The sequence below is a fragment of the Dromaius novaehollandiae genome, chromosome 7 (assembly GCF_036370855.1).
Source record: "Dromaius novaehollandiae isolate bDroNov1 chromosome 7, bDroNov1.hap1, whole genome shotgun sequence".
NCBI classification, from domain to species: Eukaryota; Metazoa; Chordata; class Aves; order Casuariiformes; family Dromaiidae; genus Dromaius; species Dromaius novaehollandiae.
Window position 1 is genome coordinate 46,893,791 of NC_088104.1, and position 16,385 is coordinate 46,910,175.

The 16,385-nt window shown below is 46.0% G+C and overlaps 1 protein-coding gene across 4 annotated transcripts in view; it reads left to right on the forward strand.

Moving 5' to 3' along the window:
* Positions 1-8,174: 8,174 nt before the first annotated feature.
* TWIST2 (twist family bHLH transcription factor 2) overlaps positions 8,175-16,385 on the forward strand; it is a 45,733-nt gene continuing 37,522 nt past the window's right edge. For 3 of the 4 annotated variants that reach the window (XR_010390079.1, XM_064515480.1, XM_064515479.1), the window contains exon 1: positions 8,175-8,970. Coding sequence is in view for 3 of the 4 variants with exons in the window: in XM_064515480.1 (XP_064371550.1) it covers positions 8,451-8,933 (483 nt within the window). In the remaining variant the exon portion in view is untranslated. The remainder of the gene's footprint in view (positions 8,971-16,385) is intronic. The other variant, XM_026106003.2, reaches the window with a different exon arrangement.

Here is a 16,385-nt window from a genome sequence, read left to right on the forward strand (position 1 = left end):
TACATGGCCACAAATATGACCTAAAGCCTGGAAGAAATAATTGGAGAATTATTGTTCAGTGGGACAAGGAGTGAAGAAAGACATTGCCTGTTTTTATCTGGGCAAAAGAAGGCTTGGGGATTTGCAAGCTATGAGTAGCTCAAGCAACAGCAAAATCCAAGGTTTTAACTGCCCCCACCCTTTTCTCCTCGAAAATTCAGGTTTCCTTACTTCAGAAACCTTCACAAGTTTCCTCTTGTTTTGCCCTGACACTCAAAATCAGGATTTTCCAAATTCTGAGAGTTCCAAAAACCCTCATGGGCTCCTGCACAGCTATTCCCGGGGCTCTCCTGGGGCCACCTGCAAAGACAGCCAGCTCCTGGGAGGGGTTCACCTCCTCTAGGCAGAGCTGTCTAATAGCCATTTGAGTTCAAGTTCATCATTTAGGCTTCCCAACATCCCACCTTCTGAACTGCTGGATAGTGTACCTTGATGATTAAATTTTACAGGTAGCCCCAATGATTACATTTTATTTGACTAATGTTAGGGACAATGAACCCTGCCTTGCTACATGCACATCTATCAACTGATAAACCCCGGCAAAGTTACTTCTCTACTTGCCTTTCTGCATGTCCTGAAATTTTGGGGGTTTCATGTCTTCAATTGTGAGACATTTCTCAACTTCCTCTGGACAGCAGCAAGGAGACATGTCACTGAAGGCACGCATCCTCCTGACATAGCCTTCAAAGTGGTTTCATTGACAAAGTAAATGGGAAAAGGTGATTTTTAACATGCTTTGAGAAGAATTCTTAAGTAAAGCTGCTGAGCTTATGAGGAAAATCATTTATTTCACTGGCAATATAATTACACCACGGCTTTACTTTTCAGTACCTTGTTGCTACCATTTCACCTCACCAAAGAATTACCTACAAGCTGATTTAGCTCTCTGGGGTCCTGATAAATCCTCAAAAATACTAAAATCCAGGAATAATAGCCACAGTACTTCGGACTTTTTCGTGGTGGGCTTTCCAGTCATGTGACTTCACAGTAATTGTGGGTTTCAAGAGGTGTAAAAAGAGTAATTGCACACACTGTACACAATGCACACAGTGCTCAAGAAAACATGACCAAACCCACGGTTGGACCCAAACCAAGAGGCAGACAAAGGGGCAGGGTGTTTTGCAAAGGCTACTTGTGACTAGCAGCAATAGTTTTCATCCTAGGAGCCTGCCAACATCCTTCAGAGGCGGCTATGGAAGGTAGCTAAGGAAAGAGAGCCAAGGCCTTAAATCTGCTCCACAGTATCAGTGCTTTCATTATACCAGTTCTAGGGCTTCACAGATTAAAAAGAAAACAGAGTAGCACTGGCCTGAGGAAGTCAGCCTCTGCAGACTTTTTTTGTAATCCCAGAGAAAGGATCCACCGTGAGGATCCAGACAGGACAGACCCTCTCTTCAGGGACTGTACAGGGAGATAAGAGAAGTCAGTCTCCCTACACTAGCAATGGCCTTGCTGAATCCTCCTCAGGCAACAGTCTGCACTTGCACTGCTGAAGTCAACCAAAGTTTGGTCTCAGGAGCAAGTCCTGGCTCCTCAGTGGAAGCACTTCTCCATCTTCTGAAGAACAAGCTATCAACTAACACTAAAAACTGGAAGCCAAACTTGACGCTCTTGTGAATGTACCTGACTTGAACTGGGTGTTGCAATCCAAAAAATAGACAGAAGCCAGACCAACAGTGCCTGAATGTCTTTGAAACAGCCAGGTTGGTTTTGTATTCTCCTTGATGTTGGTGGGAAGTACTTCCTACACAACTTAATGAGGCTGGAGATGGGGGAGAAAAGTCAAGGAAAACAGAATACTTTGCATGCTTTGATTTTCCAGTTCATGAAATAATATTTTCATTTTTCATAGCCCAGGTTTTAAGCTACAGTCACTAGCACTGCAGCCGCAATTAATATTTCACCTTCCAAAAAGAGGAAAAAATCTGTCCTCCCTCTGGATTCCCAGGGACACATTCTGCTTCAATTTGCAATTAGTGGTAGCCTTGGATAAGTGATCTAAAATAAAAATGTTATTTTTGGAATCATGATAGCTACTACATTTTACTACCCCCAAAACTGGTTCTGCTTTTTGCTTTGCATGATCATTAAAATTAGAATCCACAATTACAATGCCAGTGTGTTTTGGTTTCTTCCTACAGCAGACACACACTATCTTTCCAATGTTACTGACATGGGAAATTACATGGATTTCTAATCTTGCCAGCAATCAACACTAGACTTGAAACATTGCACTAAGCATTCAAGTCAGAACTGTATCTGGTCTAAATTATCCTCATTCTATTGATGACGGAGCTTGGACTACTGGGAGCTGTGAACTGGTCCTCTGACAGATTAATGTCTGAGTGCCTGATCCAAAACCTGATGGAGTCACTGAAGATCTTGCTTCTTATTTTGGTGGGGTTTGGAGCTGAAATTTAGGCCTGCATTTAGTGTATGCTTAACTTTAAACACCTGCCTGTGTCCCAAGGAAGTCAAGTGCACCTCTCCATTGCAATGCATGCTTAAGTGCTTTGCAGAATCCCGGCATAAGACAGAAAAGCCATGAATTACACAATGTACTAACAATCTGACTCACCACGGTATATTTTGAAAGTTATTTATAATTTATTTGATCACTATTACACTGTTGACAGTCTGCCTTAGCATTGTACATAGCAAATAAAGCAAGCACTGAATAACTTACATTCTGAGAAAAGGAAACAAAAAAGGCAAGTGCTTGGGAGACAAGGGGACTGAGCATCTGTGTGTAACACACACCTCTCCCAACATTTCGTTTTGATCATTCTTTTGTATTGCAGGAGGAATTGGAGGGCCAAATTATGGTTTTGAATGTCTCATTCTAGAGGAAGTGGAATAAGAAAAAACAACCTTTGCAAGTCATATGCTATGTCAAAGGTTGGGACAGAGTTTCCAGCTTAGTAAAGGAGATGAACAAAGGCCCTTGGGAGTTTTTTCCCTACAGAAAGCGATGTCCACCAGGACAATCTCCAGGTCTTTTACTTCTCTATTTTCTAGCACTGTCTTGTAATGTCTTCCCTAAAAAAGCTCTAATTTCCAGCATCCTCATGCACAAAGGTGAGGAAGACAAATGGAGCAGTCAAACCAAGTATCAGCTGTAGGCACCAGCAGAGAGCTTCCACCTTTCTTTCTGTGGGGCTGGCATCTGCACACTCAGCTGCTTTGCAAATTTTGATTTGATTTGCAAATCAAAAGTGCACCTTGAGCTTGACTACATTTGTTGTCAGGATAAGCAAGTAATAGGACACACTGTCCCCAGTTCAGCCTCTCCTTTGCTTGTGTGTGCTTATATGCTGCTGCAAGGGTTTATAACTGAGAAAGCAGAAAAGAAGAGCGGGCACATCAGCTGGTAACAGTTCAGAAACAGATGTACATTCCTGCACAAAACTCCAACGTTAGCATATCCAATTACTTTGAAACTGTGCTCCGCTCCAACTGTCTTATCCCTAAAGCCTTGTTCTCCTTACCTCCTGCTCCTCTCACTGCTTCTTTGCTTTTGATTATGAACTTGTCATGCAGGGTCTGTGCTTAGGGAAACATCCATCCACCACGCCTGGCTGCTGCTGCAGAGCAACACAAAGAATAAAGGAACAAAGTCCGCAAAGAGGGGGTCCAGCACTAAACATGGCTACTCTTGCAAAGACAGCATGTGAAAGATGCACACACCAGATCAGAACTGGTGGCTGCTGCACAATCAATGAGGAATAACCCCGGGAGACCCTTTTTCTAAATCACGCAGAAGGCAAGGGAAAAAAAATCAGTATAACTAGACCTGGCCATGGTAGAGGCCATTCAATGCTGGATGTGATTTGCAACTAAGGCATTTCTGAAGGGAGAAATGATGCTTTTCTCTGGAGTAAAAGGTATTGAGGACAAGGAAGGCAGAAAGCACAACAGCATCTTTCATCTTTCTGTTTGCTCCAAAGATTTACACCCTTGGCAGATCCCCCAAACAAAGGGGAGCTGGAAGAGCAGTCAGTGTTGGGATCCCCAGTGCTTTGAAAAGCCATCCCCCTTACTGCCAGGGCACCAAACCGTTCCCTACTTCATACTGGAGACTAAGGGCAGGGGCAGCAGGTGGCAGACACCCAGACACTCTCCTCCATAGCTCTCTGCTAGTGCAGATGTCCCTGCCAGTGGGACAACTGGAGCACAGACTTTAAATTGAGAACAGTCACTAAATTGAGAACAATCACTTTAAATTGAGAAAATCACAAAGTCCAATCTATGTTCATTGTATTCTAATTTTTAGGGGCATGGCAATGGTAATGGAAGAGTAGCAGCATCATAATTAATGTCATAATAGATTTTTAAACAGTGGCATTAAACTTTCACCAGAACTGTCTGTTTTCTATATCACAGTTATTTCATAACTTCTTTCCTGCCCTGCTGTGCATAGGGACGCACTCACCATCCTCCTTTGCAAGGAGCTCAAAGGACCTGGGGAACAAGGTACCTTTTTCTACCACGTGGCCCCACCACAGACCTTTCAAACTCCCTTTTCCTTCAGGAGAACCAGATCACGTTTCACCAGGGTCTGCGCACAAGTAGACTCAGCCTTTGATCTGCTCCAAGGGAAGATATTTGCAGTATTGTCAACACTGTACTTAGCTCTGGCACTAAGTACTGCTAGGGGACTCCACGGCCATAAAGTGTACACACACACACAGCAGCTCTGGAGCGATTCTAGTTGGAGCTCGGGTTATAGACTTTATAATTATGACACAGCCTAGTTTCACCATAAATTTCCTCTAATGAAGTCTGCTTGAAACTAAAAAGCTTTGCGCGTTTAGAGGTTATGCACAGCAACAGTCCCCTTAGGGAGAAATTCTGCCGTGCTTTGTCATGCAAACAGTCCTTCAGGCTGTTCGCAGAAGCCAGGCAGGGGGCTGGGGCTGTTCATTTATTTATTTAATATAACCCCAGCATGCACAGGACCAGGAGGAGAACGGGGCCCAATTTCACCAGAGAGACACAGCACTCCCTCTGCTGTGAGCGCCTGCTCCTCCTCCCTGCACTGCAAAATTGGAGGAGGCACGTCAGAGAGCGCGAGGAGTGCCGACGGCTCGGATGCTTGCCTGGGATGGCACAGCATGGTCGGGTTACGAAACCGGTTATCCCCAGCCCATCTGGCAGCCTACAGCTGGATCCTCCACACAGGACCACGCCAGGTGGGCAGATGCCTTTTACCACCACTGCTTCAGTTAGATACCTGCAAGAAGCTACTGCACCTGTCTGTGGCAAAATACCTATGGGACGGACCTGGCAACTGCTGTGAACAATACGAGCCCCGTGGCAAAACAGCTTATCCCAGCTGAGAGCTGGCCATTTTGAGATACATCCGCATGGTCTGCCCCCAAGACTCTTCTGTCCCCCACCACTGAAAGGACTCAGTCCTACCCCATGGGAGCACCTCACTCCCATACCCCCCAGGAAATGGTGGCCACTGCGGAGCAAAAGGAGGAGATGCAGAATAATTATTAACACACATGTTGGCAGGGCAGGGGGAGAGGAGAAGCAGCAATGAGCACCCCCACTTACTTTTGCAAGCTCTGCTCTCCCTGCTCCTGATGCCCTTGTGCTCAGTCCACAATGCAGTCCAACTGCCCTCTCCAGAAAGCCTTTTGCAGGCATCCTTAGAGTCTTTGCGTAATACATATTATGCACTGGAAGTGACCACAGCGCTCAACCCAGCACAGCGGATTTTAGCAGCCCAACTGTCCTCTCTCATACAACAAATCTATGCAAATCCGTTGCAGTTTACTACCATAAATCTGGTGCAAGCAAGCAGAAGACTAATAGCTAACCTGTTTGCTCAGAAAATCGTGCTCTTTGCAGCTGGAAAGCAGAGATTTCCCTCAGATCTGCAGTGCTGGTTTCCCTGGCTCATTGTGCAATGGTTTCTCTTAATACTTGGAAATGATCCCAAAGACTAAGAATAGGAGACTTCTAAATACTTTGAGTACAAAACTGAATACAACTTTTGAAGGCTGTTTTGCCCTCTGAGGTGCAGTTTTACATTGACACCACTAAATCAGCAGCAGTTTATTTTGCTTACAGGACAGGAGCCGTTATCATCATTTAGACTTCTTTTCTCACCCTGCCTTGCCTTTCTGGAGCCCAGCAATCACCTAAGCCACACTAGTGTACTGTTCAAAATTATTTCAGTGGAGTCACTTCAGCATCAGACTAGCGCCAAATCAAATCTCGGCAATCCTTGCAGCATGGGAAAATGCTTTCTAATTTCCCAGTGTAAATTCCACTTTCCCTAACTCATCTAAGGACAATATTCTCCCATCAGGTCCGCAGCACAGTTAGACGCCACCACAGCACCCTGTAGTTGCGGAGCCCCAGATTTCAGCATGCTCCTGCAGACGCAAAGTTACATCCACCCCTGGCCCCAGCTGTGAGCCCCCAGACCTCCTGGAAGCCTGAATCTCTCAGAAACCTGGCTTTCGGGTCCCAGTGCGAGTGCGAGGCACCCATCCCGTCCGACTCGGCGGGGTCTTAAATTGGATTAAAAATCTATTTGCAGAACTGCTTTGCTTTCTGACTTCTGTGCTGCACCTGAAAACCTTTCCTTTTGAAAGCAAACACAGGCTCTCCCCAGGGGCTGCCTGGGGAAGTCTTTCCACTATAAACATTACCTACCAGTAGTAGAGTCAGCCCCAGGCAAGCCAAAATTCCTTCTCCTACCAAAGAACACTTTCCAATCAAACCAGACATTATTTTTTCCATTAATGAGTGTTGATACCTACTGGGAAACTTTGCAAAGAAATCTAATTCTTCTGATTCGATATCTACATTTTATGAGTTGCTTTTGTCTTTTTTTAATTTTATTTTATTTTTCTGATCCTTATCGAAAACATAATCTTTGCTGCTCAGGAATGCATCTGTTCCTGCAATTTGGGCTTTAACTGAAATCAGAGGTCCAAATCTGATTTTACTCAGCATTAACTCCACGGAAGCAAGCAGAGTTTTCCCACATTTTCCCTGGTGTGATGGAGGGGAAAAATAGATTCCTCATCTTCTGTTTGATACATCAGAAACTTTGGAACTACTGCCACAACATTTATGCCCACGAATATCACGATTTCAATGGCGAGATGATAGACTGGAGAAAAAGATGACCTCCTACCTATCTCGGGTCTTGCTTCCCAAAAAGCACTATTAGTATTTAAGGGCGAAAAAAAGTGGGGAGAAAAATGGCAGGTGGATGGGCTGTGTGGCCAGCACTGCCTCCTGCTGCACATTCCCCAGGGTCTCCTGGAAACTTTTGGCTGCTTTCTGGATGATCCATATTTGGGGTTCTTCTGCATTTGTCCGGGAGGGTCCTTCCACATCCCTTTGTCTCCTGCGAGTGGAAACACTGCCTGCTGCCCCCAAACCTCCACCCTCCCCACAGTGCCTTGCGCCCCAGGGATCTCCTGCCAATCCAGAGTCACCCTGCCATACCTTGTGGGGGACAGATCCTCACCCCATCTCCAGATGGCACTTCCAGAGCTGCATGGGGGAGGACACAGCTGGGTGAGCAGGGTGCTGCAAGGGAAAGTGGACAAGAGCACTTTGCAAAGGGCAGTTTGCAAAGGGCAGCCTGCCATGGGCACTTCGCAAGGCCTCCAGCACGGGAACCCCAACACTGGAGCAGGGCAAAAGCCAATGCCTTCTCCTCGCTCTGTGCACGTGCAAGAGCCCGGGGAAAAGCTGAGCTATAGCGTGCACCATACTTGGCAGCTTGATTCAGGCTAGGTACCACTGCAGTCCAGCAACGGAGCTGGGAGCTACCCCTTGGCTGGATGGGACCCCACTCTCAGAGCTGCATGGAGGGGCTGGAAGGCACGTTGCAAAGTTTGCAAGCTCTCCACAAGCAAACCTGCACCCGGAAAGCCCTGGCGGGCGGTTGCTCCGGAGGGATCTCTTCCCCAGCTGCAAATCCTGAATCTGTCGGGGGGAGGTGGGGGGGGTGGGGGGGGAATGGTCCAAAGCTATCTTTTATTTGAGGTGCATTCCCAAGATTTTAGTTAAGTGTAACATAAAACTGTGAAAGTTTAGCAGGGGAAAAGCTTTCCTCCCACTGACCTGGCCGGCCAATCAGAAGGGAGCCCCGCACCTCCCTCACTTCTGACAACTATTTAGCAACTGAGCTCAGCTAAAGTTTCCAAAAAGTTAGAATAACTTCCTCTCTCCAAGACCTCAATTTTTGCACAACCCCGTCCTTGAAATAAGAGCCCTTCAAGCAACCTGGAAAACGTTTGGTCAGCAAAAAAAAAAAACCCTCCTGTTTTTCCAAAGGATCTGTCTCAGGAATTTAAAGCACATTTAAGACACACACACTCACATAACATAAGGAGGGGGGGAAAGTCTCTTCCCCTCCCCTTCTTGCAGAAAGCATGGAAGAAAGTTCCAGTTCTCCTGTTTCCCCTGTGGATAGCTTGGGGACCAGTGAAGAGGAGCTGGAAAGGCAGCCAAAGAGATTTGGCAGGAAGAGAAGATACAGTAAGAAATCCAGCGAAGATGGCAGCCCCAACCCAGGGAAGAGGGGGAAAAAGTCTAGTCCCAGCTCCCAATCTTATGAAGAACTCCAGAGCCAGAGGATCCTGGCCAATGTCAGAGAGAGGCAGAGGACTCAGTCGCTCAATGAAGCCTTTGCAGCCCTGAGGAAAATCATCCCTACCTTGCCCTCTGACAAACTCAGTAAAATCCAGACCCTCAAGCTCGCGGCTAGGTATATAGACTTCCTCTACCAGGTCCTACAGAGCGACGAGATGGACAGTAAGATGACTAGCTGCAGTTATGTGGCTCATGAGAGGCTGAGTTATGCCTTTTCAGTGTGGAGGATGGAAGGAGCGTGGTCCATGTCGGCCTCACACTAGCCACCGCCAGGGCAAAGCAAATGCATCTGCCGAAGGGGTAGGTACCTCTTTTGTTTTCCCAGCTTGCTGCAGCCTGCGTCGAGGTGCTCCAGGTCTCCCTGGGTGAGGGCTGGAGTGGCCCAAGGTTTCTTGCTGGCCTTGTCTAGATGTGGGGCTCGGCACAGTCCGCGACGGGGGACGGAGGGGCAGAGGGGTCGCTGAAGCGTTTCAGCCGCGGAGGGCGCAGCAGCGGTGCCCAGGTGGGGCAGGAAAGCTCGGCCGGGTACGGGACCGCTGCCGGCGGCGGGGCTGGGGTGCGAGAGCAGGCCACGGACCCGGCGATTCACTGGCGAAAGCAAACGTGGCCGGTGCCCTCCCGCTCCACCGCCCCGAGCTAAAACTCAAACTGAAAAGCTCCCAGGGAGACAAAAGTCAGATGTGCCCGTTTTTAGAAATACCAGCATGTTTCCACTCTGCTGGGATGGGGGGGGCAGAGAGGGGAGCGGTGCAGAAAGCCGGCTGGCAAGGCAAGGAGCTGGGGGGGGACCATCGCCGCACGAAATTTGTCAGAAAGCGTTGCTTTGGGGAAGGGTTTTTTTTAAGAGAGGAAAAGGCAATTGGTAAAACAGCCTGCCAAGGGGATCTGAACCAGCTGCTGCTCGGCTCGGAGGGCGGCCGTGCCCTGAAAACCCGGCGCCGAGCACCCCTGCATCCTCCGCGCGCCCCGGGGAGGGGGGGACGCAGCAGGTCTGCCGGAGCCGAGCGGGGTTCGCCACGAAGCCCCTCTCCGCCGGGTCCGAGCTGCGTTTCCCTTAAAAGCAGCAGCCGGCAGATGCTGGCCGCCCGCTCGCCCCGGCTGTGCCTGCCTCTCCCCCCTTCCCCCTAACGCCACAAAAGGCGAACGGAGACAGAACAAACTCGGTCCGATCTTCATACCATTCAGTTTCCCTTCCCCTAAGTGCCGGTAAATTTAAGGCCGGCGTTAGGCTTTTCTAGACTGGCGCGCAGTTTCTGATTTACTCTGAGCGCTAAGCTCTTCCTCATCATTTTCCATTCCCGAAAACTACTTCCTCTTATGTTTCCTTTTTAATGTGCTGGGGGAAAAAAAATAAACCGTAAAGAAAAGAAAAGGCCTTTAATAACACCCTCACCTCAAGCTAATTAAGCAGACCAGCTCTGCATTATATCAGCCAGAGTTTGCATACATCCCATTGTTTTCTCGGGTTTGGTACATAAAGCAGACCCCGGTAACCTATTTCACACAAGAAACGCTGTTTACAGCTGCAGGACGGAGTTATCCCAAAAGGGGAATTTTCCTCCTGTAACATAGTGCATGATGCAAAATGAAATAATTTCATCATGCAGAGACTCCGTTTCCGAAAGACGAAAAGAAAGTTCATCCCAGCCCATTGGCCGGTTTTTTTAAAGAGGCAAATCCATCTTTGTTTTATCAGCAATAAATGGCCCGGTTAAAAGCCTTGACACAATTACCGTACTTTATCTGAAAAAGCCAAGATGTGTTCAAAAAAGGACTTACTGCTGGTGTAAAATGCAGATTTAAAATCATTTTAGAAACCACTTTAAGCAGACGCTTCGCTCGCATCTTGAAACATTCTGCATTTGAGTGCTGCCATAAAAGTTTCTGTGCATTCTTCTAAGAAGCCCCCAAAAGGTTAGTTTAAAAAAAAAAAAAAATTAATTGCTCTATCCATTGCCTGCTTTCAGGAAATTAAAACTGTCTGCTACTTCGTTTTGTTTAAATAGGTGACTTTGCTGCCTTGCTTTTTATGGGTATTACTAGCATTACTATTTTTTGCATGCTGTGCCCTAATTTCAACTGTAAAAAGCCAAAGTCGAGTCACTTTTTCAAAAGATAAACTCTCCGTTTATAAAACCTAGTGCCTTTTCCCATGCTAATCTGCCTAAAAAAGCTGCAGCAAATAGATTAAAAAAACACACAGAAAACCCAGGCTTCTTGTCAAAAACAGATGTAAAATGTCCCAAACACATATTTCTTCCGCAGTTTAGATTGGCTGAATACTAAAGTGCTGTGATGGAACAATGCAATTATTCTGTTGTTTCCTAAATGATGTGCTGCCATTAGCCAATGATTTTTTTTTTAATCTATTATCTAATATATATCTGTTCTTCTGTTTCACACAGTACTTTAGGGACAAAAACTGCTTTTTTAACCACGTTTCAAATTCACTATCAATGGAATTATTACTAACACTGTTCTGACAAGGTGGATATTATATGTGGATCCTCAGAGACCACTCCTTGATAAAAGAAATTCAGAGCGACATTTCGGAGTGCATGAAAAACTATGAAATAGAGCCAAACCTAAGCATGTTTTCCATTTGCCTCACAGTGAATTGATATTTGGTATCTTTTCCAAAATTCATCTTCCAACCAACTGGCTAGAGGTGTCTTTTTGCTTTGCGTTTGCACTCATGGTTAGGGAGCGCAGTCTTCCCTCGCGTAGCCCTGAACCCCCAAACCTTCCCGGCTTGCCTCTACTTTTTTGTGCCTGTGTGTGCATGCACACGCGTGCGGTCGAACTGTTGAAAACGTTGTTGACAAATGGCCTGGTGTGGTGTGGTGGGGTGTCAAATTCTATCGCTTATGGCAACAAAAATTGTGTCTGGCAGCAAAAAAGCACGAGAAATGCACTGAAATGGGCAAATATAGTCAGCTGGTGTGGCATGGGATTCTGCATGCATCTGTCCCTTTGGAAGGAGCTTTTGCACACAAGAGGGATCTGACTGTGGTCCGGATGGCAAAAATACCCTTAGGAAACAGCTCTCTGAATTTGGGAGAACATGCTGCAGTTCTTAGGGCTCAGCAAATGCCACAAACTTTGGGTGTGCACAAAGCAATGGGGTGAGTCCCGTTCGGACTGTATTGCCGTGAATGTCCTCCCTTTTCCTTGGGTTTTGGAAAGAAATAGGCAAGGAATGATTTCTCTTTGAAGGGGCAGTCATTGCTGTTCAGCCGAAAAATCAGAGCAGGTTTTTGATTAGAAAATCAGAGCCCTGGGAACTGGTAAAATGCCACCTGGCCTCCACAAATGCCAGTAGGTGACTGTTGCTCACTTCTCTGTTCTGCTCTGTGTAATTAAAGACAACTTACTCCTGTCGTTTCAAGAGGAATAGGCGCAACTTCTCACTTCGATTAGTGTACCAGGCGATAGGATGTTTCAGCGAATGTCTGAAAGGCAGGTCTCCCCGTGCCTTCTTTCCCCCCATCTCTACCTCCTCACCACTGGCACCTGTGCCCCTTACCTTGCAACCACCTTTTTTATTTTCCTTCGGGAAGTTCAAGATACTCTAAACTGCACAAATATCAGGAGAACAGAAAATACGTATTTCCCGTTATGCCAGTTGGTAACGAAAAGCAGTATCTAACCAGGATGCCAGGCACAGCAGGAATAAAAGCCAGCATGAAAAAAACAAAAACGCAAAAGCATCAGCAAACTGTAAACCATGATATAGCATTAAACCCCAGGGCCATACGATAAGTTGGCCAGCAAGACCCGATGTCCATTTGCGCTATCATCAGTGGGCTTTGTGATGAGCTGTTTGCATTCCACGGGCTGGTACTTCAGTTAATAGTGCCTTTGCCATCTTTCTGCATTTTGGGAGACGAGTATAACGCCTGCAAGTGAGGTGCATGATTCTTACAATTGTTTCTTAAGAATTCTAGGGCTGTTTCCAGAATAAAACATTAGCATCCTATTTCATTTTGTCCTTAAAGAAGCAAACAGATGTTATCTTTGCTGGCCCTGGGAACAACCTAATTCTATAGTTTATGAGAGAACTACAGTTAACTGGGGGTGTTGTGACACTGGAACTAAGCCCTTTTTGTCCCAAAAGCCCTATTTTTTTATACGCATCCTTAGAAAATGTAAATATGTTTCCTTGACAGGAAGGATTGTAAAGTTTGGTATTTACATTAATAGGTTTATAGCGGGTTTTTTTCATCTCAGTGCATTTAAAAGCCCAGCAAAATGCATTTTGGATCTTCTGTTTACGTTTCTGTCTTTTCCTGGGAAAGAATAAATCTGTTACACAGTGTACACCAAATACATAGCACTCAGCCAGCAAAAGCTCAAATTAAGAGCCCTTGAAAGACAGGGTGCAAGGAAAATTCTCGAGAGAAACACAAATGCAAAAGACAAATCTGCTACGGAATATATGCACATAAACTAACTACTGATCATACAGAGTTAGAGACACGCGTGGTGGACAGAAATGCTGGATCAGAACTAAAGGACCATTTAGAAGAGCAGCAAAAGCATGTTATTACTTAATCTGCTGGAGCCAGTGCTGTGGTAAAAGTCCTATCGTGACAGATGTGCATTGAAGGGTCATTAAGGGAACAGTAAATGCATACATTTTAGCTAAGTAGACCTAATTTGTCTCCAAATTAGTCATCTCCACGCTGGTTGTCTGTGTGGAGTAGCTCCAATTTTAAGAGCTTGCAAGCGTCACCATTAAAACAAAGGGGAAGATTGCAGCTCTTTCTGAATACCGCCCTTTGCGTTGCTTCCTTCAGCATTTGTTGGGCATATTTTATATAGGCATAGGTAGTGGCAATAAATTAGCCTTGAAGACCACTACAGCTTCTTACAGAGCAGGGACAGATCCTGTAACCACAGCTGAAATCTCTTCTGGGGACACTTCTTGTCACTCTTTCCTCCTGGCAATATAATTATTTTTATAGCCGTAGTTCTGAGAATCATTTCCATGTGGCTCAGCAAGACTTTGAAATCTCCAAGCCTGAAATCTACAGAATTTATGTCTTGCTGCAAGCCATAGGAATAGTTTGATGAGGCCATGAACATGTAAGGGAATGCCACCACAACCCAGAGCACAAAGCAAGCTCTACATGTAATCAGGGAATTACAGCTGCTGGTCAGGGAAAGCATGCATTTTTGGTAGCTTTTTTCCCTATCCAGGCTTCGCAGAAGATTATGGGGAAAAAAACCTGATTAAAAAAACTGCTGTGCCATGAAAAATGTGCTGGGCCGGATTCTCTGCTGGTTCAGAGCAACCTTGCTGATACTCGCTAGCTGACAATCCCATCAGACATTTCAGTGGGTTGCTCTAAGTGACTTGGAGAGTGCTGTACACCAACACTTAGGATTTACTTCTTAGGCCAATTTGGATGTGAGGAAAAACAACAAGTCCTTCTGCTGGATCCTAACAGCATCGTGCTAATTAATGATTAGGTCTAGAGAATTAAAGCAGTAAAAATATTTGCCAAACAAAAAAAAACCCTGTAGACACCCCAGCATTTACTTAGATTTGTAGTTGTAGAAGATGACCACTCAGCATCAACAGCTGATCATATGCAAATAACAGATTAACTCAGCCTGCCAATAAATCAAAGCACAACAGCCTTTACCTTCATACCCCTCTCTTTAACCATTTCCACCCCAGGGACCTCCTGCCCCCCCCAACCAGACCCTGGCAATTGCAGCAGATCAACCAAGCCAGTGTTCAGGTTCAGCTGCAACATGAGGGTTTTTCATTGCATTGGGCGAACAAAGCATCAGCTCCGCTCTAATTAAGCATTAATGTTTTGCCACCGTTATAGCCCTGGTCCTACAGCAGGGCTCCTCCATTCACAGAAGACTCCTTGTGTGGTCAGAACTGTCTGATCAAGGCCAGCTTTTGCAACACACTCGTCCCTTCTTCAGGGCTCACTTCGCGCATTGCGAGGGGAGCCAGTCTTGCCTTCCTGACTCCACTTTGGTGGGACTTTTGCTGGAGTAAAGACTGCAGGGCACAATCCTGTTAAACTGAGCTAGTTAAGCAGAAAACATGTTGTTTTCCAGCAAACATTCTGTCAGCTTTTTGTTACGGTCTTCTCATTCTCTCTGGTACTGCTGGTGCTCATATTTTCTCCGCATGTGTGTGTACAGGCATGTAAGCAGGGACCAGGGCGATGCTAGCTCTTCTGGATATGCTTCTCCTCCTATATTACAGCAGGACTTCTGCGGGAAGTTCGATTTTAATTTTTTTGCACAGTCTCTCACTCATAGAGATCACTGCCTCCAGGCCTTTGGCCTTCAGAAAAAAAGGAGCATTTTCACTTACACAGGGCAAACCCGCCCTGAAAATCAGTTGTCACGTCGCGGGAAGCAAAGTTAGCTGAAAGGTAAACCTGGAGATGTCAGGACCAGCCGTTGCTGCAGAAGGGTGCACACGGCTTACCACGGTGGGACTCCAGCTCCTGCCAGGGAGGTTTTTGGCACAACTCCTACACAAATATTAAATAAACAACAACTGTTAAGTATTACTAAAATAGGCAGCCGGGGTTTTCAAAAAGGTACATGGCCATCAGCTGATCGATCTCTACGGATGGTCATTTCAGAAGTCTGAGCCTTTCTGGGGGGAAAAGACATTTCGATCTAATCATCCGAACCTCAGCCGGGCAAAAGTCGGGGCTGTGCCTTGCCACGATCACTTCTCCAAACCAGCCTTTCAATGTAAGTGACGCTTTCCATGAGCCGTGCTTGGGTAGTTTGAGTGCAATCTTGCCGCGCTCAGAGGCAAGCGTCACCATTCTTTTCTCAGGGACATCTTTTGCAAGCGTTAAAGTAATTTGGAATTATTTTTTGGCTTCTGCAGTGTCTCTCTTTGCTAAAAGAGTCTCATTTCAGCAAACTGTAGCCTAAGCAGCACCTTGAAATGTGCTTGCTGTCTGCTCAAGAAGGCAGCAACAAGACAGGCCCTGTTTTGCACAGCTTGCAAAAGTGATCAGACATCAAAAAGAAAATAACCCTTTTGCCCTGCACTATACATTGAGCTGGAAATGAGCAATAGTCCCTCCTCTCCCTCCCCTTCCCTTCTCCTCCCATGTTCTTCTCCTCTCCGTCTTTTAACCACAGCTTGGAAAGAAAAAGAAAAAAAAAATGTCTACTAGTTCAGCTTGATATATATTTACTGGAAGAGGTCCAGTGGGCCTGTACTAGCTTTAATTGAATTCTTAATAAGATAGTTTGCCTTGTTAACTGCCACCCCCAAGAAGAAGCTTTAGCATTTCCTTAAGAGATATAAGACTTGCCAAACACACTCTAAAATATATGAATTAGGTTTCAGATGATTTTGGCCACCAAAAATCCTCATGCAGTAATTTTATGTGATGATGCCTTCTCTTTAAGCTGTTTGGGCCTCCTTGAAAAATCATATGTTTGTGCTTAAATCCAAATAAACCTAATTGCTCTAGCTAGGAGAGATGGAGGGATCACAGCTTCACTAGAACTCCTGTGAAAAATCAGCTCATCAAGCTTGGAAAATTCGGGGGGGGGGGGGTTGGATGCAGCAAGGGAGCAGATTTCATTTAGAGAAGTGGAAAGCAGCATTTTGCACTGCTCGGGGGATTCCCTGGCAGATCGGCATCCAGCTTGCCTGACACCGTCTTCCTCGCGCACTCAGCCAGGGCTGTTGCGTTGATGTTTCCAGT